The following is an 8,828-nucleotide window of genomic DNA, read 5'->3' as shown; positions in this document are numbered from 1 at the left end:
TTTTAACATATAAAAATATACAACGCTAGATCATTGACCTCCCTAGAAAAAAATAGCTACATAGATTCTCCTACTTGTTTAAGTCGGTTATATTTTACATTGTAGAAAAGACTATTTGTGTTTTTTTTCCAAACACATTGTCAAATTGACACACAAACTGTACATGTGTGTCAACTTGACAAAATAAAAATTAGATTATAGGTAATCGGTAAATAAACAAATAATATTCATTTTATGAAAGTGTATATCATCCACAAATAATTGGATATGGATGAGTAAGTCCTTTGATGCAGCTTGAAATTAAATTATATTTTCTTAGTGATTGAGCCGAGGTTCGCGCCCATCTGGGCACCCACAGACCTGTTCGTTGTCTTAAACTTTGTACCGGGTGAGAGCCCTCAGCGCTCCCCCACTTGTTCAGCCAAGTATTTAATATGCAGCAAATCTATAATAAGTTACGTCAAAATATTTTTTATCTCGATGTGACTTACTGTACATTTGTTGCAAATGGCATTAACTACTTGGCTGGACAAATGGGGAGCGCTGAGGGCTCTCACCCGGTACAAAATTTAAGACAACAGGCCTGAGAATGCGTTGGGCGCGAACCTTGCCCAGGGCGTCGTCTGGGAAGAAAATATTTGAAAGAATTAAACGACCCTAATGGATCGATAGCGTTAAGTGCTGAATCAGGGAAACCGTCGACTACGCCGCCCCGTCGGGTTGGTATCGGGATTTAAAATAAGTAGGAATAACAAATCCCATATATATTTATTTCTAATCTAGGACTAACATAAATAAAATCGTTTAAAACCAATTTGCCGCCCAAATTGTATTGTATTCATGTGTTATGTCTGATTGTTGAAATTATATTTCTGTGCAATAAAGTATATTTGATTTGATTTGACCAATCAGTAATAAAAGTAGCAAGTGCAATTTACAATTTCCGGTGCATCATAGTTGCATAGCGCATTGTCTTCAACTGTGCGGAGCTAAAGATGACCTCGACTTGACGCGCATTGCCCTAAGAGGAAAATATCCCGGTGAATTGATATCGATCTGCCTATAGTAAATCACGACATGCCATGATTACAATGAGGGACTTTGCAATCGACGATCCCCAAACACACGATAGATGGCGTTGTTCACTTTTAACGTGATACCTAATTACCTATTTTCTCATTGCTGGAGTACATAATTATTCAAAAATATAATGTAATGGCAGACGCGTATATATAAAACTAATTGTTGCTTGATGTTTGCATCACATGTATTGAGAATGATGTGATATGAATTGTAGAATGTAGAATGATGATGAAATATAGGTAGCAAACCTATATTGCTTCTTTCTTTATTTTGATCAGAATAATAATGGGTGTTAGTTAAGTTAGTTACGGAATACAATAAATAATTGAGAATTGAGTTGTGATTGTACCTTATTGTAATAAAAAGAGTCATATTTATACCCAAAAACGAAGATAAAAGATGCATTATGTCTGTTATCCATGATATTAGAAGTTGAAACGAAGAAAAACCTTAACAACGCCATCTATCGTGTTTTTGGGGAACGCCGATTAAAAAGCCCCTCATTTCAATGTGAAATAATGAATTAAGAAAATTATCTTAAAATGGCCTGAATTTTATCTCGATCCTAGGTCCTCTGGTGAAAGTGAAACATCTTATTCTAGTCAATACCTGTTCACTCTTGCTTTCTTCAAGTAAATAAGCAGGAAGAAGTTAGTAGGGCCGCTAGCATACCATTGATCTACTAAGCGGGTGTTGACCAGGTCATATTCTGACTTGAGCGATTAGAATTAGAACGCCTGGGACCCTTTGACCAGAGATTTTCTACCACTTTGATGGATGGCAAGTCATAAAGTTCATCAAAGGTCCTCCCTTGGTACATCCATCGCAAGATTAACTAAGTACCCATCCCCACCTCACCGAGCCTTCTATTAAACCAATGTGATAGGTACTAACGTATCACCGTCTATAATGGGCGAGCCAACTGTGTTAGTGAAAACTGAATTTAAGAAAAAATAACTTCTAACTCACTGACGAATATAAGTCATTGGTGCAATTTTGGTATCGGGGTTCGGAACCCACCTTGGATTCGTATCTGAAGATACAAATAATACTGAACTTTAAAGTTGTTGATATTCCACGAGCTGCCTTGCGATGTATTACCGCCCTCCCTTATTCGAGTTAGCATGCAATATTTAACTTCGCCATGCAGACAAGTCATCGTCGTAATATCGCGTTAAACTCAACACCATTAAAATATCAACAATAGCCACATAAAACCAAATTATCTTCTTGGAACTACAAAACGAAGTAAAAGCAGACTTGCGCTCACGTTCAAAATAAAATCTACATTATCCTTGTTCATCAATCTTCATCAGGCTCCATTTACAAGCCAGAGTAAATTGAACGAGTGTCTCTAGGAAAAAACATGGGTGCAGTAAAATTCAGTACTTCGTGATGCGTACATTTCGCAAATAAGTTTTTAATTTTGTATTATATCCGGCCAAATCTACAATAAGTCACGTAAAAAAAGGTCCATAAAAATGAATGGGGTTGTGGGCTTAACTGGAACTTTTATGGAGGTGGTCATAACCAATAGCAGAGTATTGCCTATTGCACATTATTCTCCGGAAAACATTGTGTGATCAAACGAAGTGCTACATCTCTTCAAATATAAATACTTACTCAACATTATTGTACGACAGATATTAGTACTTATGTAATGAACGAAAATGTACTTCGTTTCAATAAGTGTTTACTAAATAGTTACTAAAGGAAGAAAATAATGTTGTTTTCTCGTTGCTACTTTTATAGGAGAAAACAAAACAAAACAGTCGTAAAACTGAATAAATTATGCAAGTAGAGTATTTTTATTACTTCACCCGAATTATGGAGGATGTGACCCAGTTCCGTATAATTATATTTGGGAAGGATTACTAATTTACAAAATACTTATTTTTATTTAAGGAAAACCAAAGCTGACAATCCATATTCGTGGAAGAAAGATGGCGACTGGAAACAGCGCTATTCAAAACTCTACTCATCAAGGCAGCTCAAACTGTAAGTACTTACTGAAAGATAGGTATAGGTACCTATTACTCTCCTTTACTTACACAGGTATACCTCTCCGGTTGTTTGAGGGTAGGCCTGTGGGACGACGGCAGCTGTGGGCTGTATATAGGTTATATATGTTCTATATACTACATAGATAAGCCATAATATATAAACGTTATGGAATTGCGAACTTTATTCACTAAAATGACTAACATTTAACCTTGACCGAATACGAATCGACATTCACTGCGTTATCGTTCCCTAATACGTATGAATAATTGAATAAGGTCCTTTTAGACTGTCCTTTCTCTCTTTCTTATAATACTATTCACTAAGTTCCAACGATACTAATATTTCAATCTCAATAATTCAGGTCACAGTATTGTTCACTACAACTGCAGTGGCGAGGCGACAAGGTCTTTAGGAGGCGAGTCTACTTATCTCGACAAACTATTAAAATGTATAGGCACAGAGCACAGACCGATGAATCATTATTCGTGAGTCACGGAGTACGAGAAAAAGTGCACTCCGCATCACGAGCCGTACGTACCACTCTCGCCCTTTGCCATAAACCACAACCACAGAATAAGGAATAACACTACACACAACTAAAATTTATTTAGTTTTATAAAATTGCAACGTGTTAACACCTAACTACTACACCGGCAGGCGGTGTACTAAAGTTAAAAAAAAAAAACAAAATTATTATATTCAGCAATAACCTACAGATTCTCATGTTTAAATCCCAGACAATGGCAACGTTTTACGTCACTAAACATCATCTCCGTAGCATTATTAGCTCGATGGGGTCACCGAGGATGCAGGCGTGGTGAAATATGCTCCCTATCCTTCCGGTTGGTTTAGGGGAGACTTTGTGTCCAGCAGTAGAATGTTTATGATTTGTTATTTTTTTGTTTGAAGGCCAAAGGTAGAAGAGCCGAGTCGCATATCGTTCATGAACAATGACTCGACACCGTACACCGCGCTGCTGGTGCGCCTGCGCGCGTACTCTGCGACCAATGGCGGAGGATCTGTAGTGTCGGAGTCGTCCAGCCACAGTCCGCGGTTGTCGGTGCTCTCGCCGCGCAGTGAGGAGTACTGCAGTACTGGGCCTGACTATCAGTGAGTTTACATCGATACGATGCGTCTATTACCGGGTTCCTCATCTATTCAGGCGAGTAGTTTGTGTAGGGGAACCCAGAAAGAGCTTAAATTGATTAAAGTGAAGGCGAACGTCGTGTCGTATAACGAAGTGAAAGAATTTGCCTGTCATAGACAAGAATGGAGAATGCTACACCGACAAGAGCGTGGCTCTTAAATTAGTGACCAGTGCCGCAAATCTAAAATAAATTACTTGGAAAAAAAGATCATGACTTATTGTACATTTGACGTATCTAAGGCATTCCCTACTTGACCGGACAGACGGGGAGCGCTTAGGCTTTACGACTGCAGCAGAGGTGCTTCCCTTGCCAGATCTTCATTCAATCAACAGCATGCGATCATCCACTGCTGGACATAAACCTCTCCTATGGCACGCCACTGAGCTCGGTCCTCGGATTTTCTCCTCCAGCTGCTGCCAGCCTCACGGATGTCGTCAGGATGTCGTCACACCATCTAGCCCAAGGGCGTCCTACACTACGTTTGTTACATCTTATATCAAGTTATATCGTAATGGGTATAAAATCATATATATTGTGTTATCTTATCAGTGTAAATGACCTGGGCGGCAACGAGACCCTGTTGCTGGACATGGTGCGCGCACGCAGCAAAGAACTGGCGGAGGAGGCTCAGGACAAGACGCTGGACTTACCCAAAGACGACACCTCTGTTGACGAAGAGTAAAGTTTACTTACTACTATTCTACTTAATTTATAAGTTAGTGATAACTCGATTAAAGAAAATGTGTGTGTTCAGTCTCAGACGTCATCGGCTTCAATCTCCCACAATAACCAACAACCAACGAATTCAATACGAAAAATTCAAATAAACCGACCATAAACGAACTCACGGCCAGTAACATACATCGCAGTACCGACATTTCAACCATACCTTGGCACGAAAATGTCTAAATCATTCAAGTATTTTACCAAATTGTAGTTATATTTGATATGCGATTAGTGATCACAGAACCATTTAATAATGCAATTATTACCTTTACGCTAGCTAAGGATAGCACAATAACGGTAGCCGGAACAAACTAGTTAAGGCCGTAGGATCTTGAGAATTGCGCTGTGAGAAAGGAGTTTTTTTTTTTTAGTACATATTTACGCCGACGTGTGTGTGTGTGTGTGTGTGTGTGTGTGTGTGTTGTGTGTGTGAGTTAAATTGACAGATTTAATAAAATTATTTTAAATGTAGTTTTGTTGTATCTAACCATTGAGCATTGAGGTGGATTGCACTTGATTGATTTAATTTTCGGCATGCATAAGCTACAGCTCCGTTTTACTGGCATAGGTAGGTTTACCAATGTTAAAAAAAATTAAACAAGTTAAGTTTCTATTTACCATCTTTGTCTACGACTATTACTTGGGTGTAATCGGAATTGCCCGAACAAAAAATGATTTTAAAAATATAACAAAATGGCTCTGGCTGGACCAACGGAACGGCGGCGGCAGCGCGACCATGAACTTTATTTTTTATCAAGTTGATACCAAACACTGCGAAATACAAAACCAGTTTCAGTAGCACTAGACGACAAACCATCACAATTTTAACATCCATACCTACTACACAATATAAACTCACATCAGAGTCCCGATTGGGGTAGGTAAAGTCAGAAGTCTTCAGAAGACCATTTTATTGAGCATACTTATTGAGTTACTTTCCGCGAGTCTTATGAAAGATAATTGCACTCTGCATTCATATCCTTGTAGATTTTTCCTCTGAACTGAATGTACCTATAAAAACACCAACTTTAAAAAATAAAATACTTCATGTTCCACGTTATGTCATCTTTTATCTATATCTAAGAATCCATATTTTACATCAAAAATCAGATTATCTTTCCTCGAAATCATTATATAGAATGCACTTGCCATGATGCGTATAACAATGGTGTAATAGTGCCTGTGTTGACAAAAGCGAATATCAGTAAAAACACTCATTTTCCCACTTACACGTAACTTTCACTCTCAATTCAATTATTACGTGTTTTAACTAAAACTTTCTCACAGTTTTACGGTGAATAAGGCTCAACAATTGCAGTGGTAATTATTTTAACAGTCAGCATCGAGTAAGTGAGATATACGCCTGTCAAGTTTTGCAGACTCTTATGTCCAAATTGAGTACTTAGAATTACTTGGCTTGTCGAGACTTTTGACAGTGTCTTGAGTCGAAAGATGATGATGATGGGGCGATTATTAAAACTGTGATCAAATTGAGGCCCAATGTTTGAAAGAAAATTAACGCTTCTTAAAAATAATAAAAATCGCCTTAAAAAAACATTCACTACACAAAAATGCGCATTAGAAAAACACGCAGTCTCTGAACGAAGGAAATTCTTCGATCTACTTACTCATAATATTTTTACCGACACCTTGTTGTTTGGACACAGTAACAGTACATAAAGGCAAGTAGATTACACACAAAACAGGCAAACGGTGCAGCATATTTCTAGTAGAAATCTCTTCCAGCAGATCGGGAAAGAGATAAACTATTATAGCAATACTTATTTGTTATATAATATTTATAATATTTTCTCCGTTACCAGTGATACGAGCGAGGCCTGCATCCATGGACTGAGCATGCGTATGACGGAACGCAGCGTGTCGCGGTCCCGCGTGTCGCGCATATCCACGCGCCGCGACATGGATATACCCTCGATCCTGGCCTTCACCACCAATGTCTCTGCACCGGTTAGCATCGTCAATATACTGTAACAAACAAAAGTCTTCACTTTACTAAATTAATCTAGGTACTTAGAAGTAAATCTTTGATTTTAAATAGGTCCTCTTCTATGCACTGTCAATAGTACCGTATCAATGAAGTTCGTAGAAGTTTTTTTCTATCCACATTTTATATTTTTTTAGGATCTCTATTGAGACAGAAACTTTCGACAGACCGTCACAACATAGGTACTTCTTGGACGGAAACCTACTACGTACTTATTTTTAGTTTCTACCTACTTAGTTCTCAGTTATTTGACTATGTAAGTATAAAAATGTTTTGCAGGTGCATCTGGAAATCCCAGCGTTTCAAAAGGTCAACGCCACGCCCCAAGTTGAAGAGATTCCGCGCTGGTCCATCCGTCGGTCTGTTTGTCCTGTCTGCTCACAGAAGTGGCGGGATCGAAGCTCTATTACCAACGTCAAATATTCTGGTAAACACTACGCTTTTTGGTAGCCGAAAGCTCGATCTCGGAAGTGTATTATAGTGAAGAACATAAAGCTTTTAGATCTATGTTGTATATAATATTGTAGAAGAACTTGAGTCCTATTTAAGGTCTTGATTTTGCTTTATGCATTCAGCAAATGAATGTAGATTTATTTCTGGAAGGAAGAACTTTTAAAAAATATTATATTTAGGTACTTCATATAGGTACTTACAAACGTTTTTAGATGGTATTACTAACATTATCATTCTCTCATGCGGTTATTTGTTACTAAAATTCCTCATTGAATTGTTCCTCACAGGACTAAAGAAGAATTCTTCATCAGAGTTGCCGTCAGTCATAGCCCCGGCACGTTTGCGAACTTCCATCACTATTGGATAGTGAGTAAACGACTTATACCCTTCATATAGTAAGTAATAATGGGAACGTAATATCTAGTTTCCTGACTACAGTGACAGTCGCCGAAAAACATCTGTCGCAACTTACGCCCGCCATCCCTATTGACGTGTGCAGAACCCTCCAAGTCGTTAAAAGACAACTTGGTAGGTCGACACAGGATGTGAAGACCATGAAACAGCCTATTTCCAAATTAATATTTTGTTCCAGGATTTTTAAGCGATAGGTACCTATTATCACAGCGGTTAATAATATTTTACTAGCATTTAATGCATTTTTTTTCAGTGTCCCTAGACCAACACTAGCTTCTGTAGACGAGGAAGCTGGCTTATCACACGGTGGTCTAAGAAACTCAAGCGCAGCTTGGCAGCTGACTCGAGCTCGCCGCTTCCGTGTTCCAAAACCTCCAATGCCGTCGCCTGAAGCAGTCGCACCGCCCAGTGCTTCCGCACCTCTTGCAAGAAAAGATTTGGATCAACGCGTTTCACGATTCCTCGCAGAATAAATAGTACTTAGTTTGAAGTTGGTTTGAAGATTTTCGTAAACATAATTTATTTATATTTTGGAAATATTATTTTAATAAAATGGCAACTTTGATGACACGATAATTATGACGTTTCGTTCAGAAATTAATTTCTATATTAAATAATATGTAATAAAGGTATCAAATAATATGTAATAGAGCTCAGTGGTGCTAACACGGTGCAAAGAATAGAAAAAAAATATTCCATTCAAAAGTGCGGAGTATTGCAGAATGTGTGCTTAAAAACGACTTTTACATACAACAAGGCTGTATACCTTATTGTCTTTGCCTATTTCCATGCGAGATAAAAACAAATGACATTTGTACCCGACAGCCGAAAGGCTTTTTGGCGGGAGACGGGAACGGGACAGTTGCTTTCTTCATTGAATAATCTAAATAATTAATACGAAGTGGTGTTTTGTGGTTAATGATCGCATTAAGTTAGTCGGAAGACATTCGCGAGTGTTATTATATTGGAGTATTCAATAAACAAAGTGTATCTGC

General features: G+C 38.2%; 1 protein-coding gene across 1 annotated transcript; it reads left to right on the top strand.

Annotated features, from left to right (window-relative positions):
* Window positions 1-2,997: 2,997 nt before the first annotated feature.
* LOC126370912 (uncharacterized) lies at window positions 2,998-8,306 on the top strand. The gene is made up of 7 exons (XM_050016031.1): window positions 2,998-3,081; window positions 3,997-4,197; window positions 4,785-4,913; window positions 6,785-6,929; window positions 7,246-7,393; window positions 7,707-7,785; window positions 8,087-8,306. Exons 2-7 carry the CDS (start codon window positions 4,031-4,033, stop codon window positions 8,304-8,306), a joined length of 888 nt encoding a protein of 295 aa, XP_049871988.1. The 5' UTR covers window positions 2,998-3,081; window positions 3,997-4,030.
* The last annotated feature ends 522 nt before the right edge of the window (window positions 8,307-8,828 follow it).

This window comes from Pectinophora gossypiella, chromosome 11, assembly GCF_024362695.1.
Source record: "Pectinophora gossypiella chromosome 11, ilPecGoss1.1, whole genome shotgun sequence".
In the NCBI taxonomy this organism is placed as follows: domain Eukaryota; kingdom Metazoa; phylum Arthropoda; class Insecta; order Lepidoptera; family Gelechiidae; genus Pectinophora; species Pectinophora gossypiella.
The sequence above is the reverse complement of the archived record's forward strand: the minus strand, read 5'-3'. Positions and strand labels throughout refer to the sequence as shown.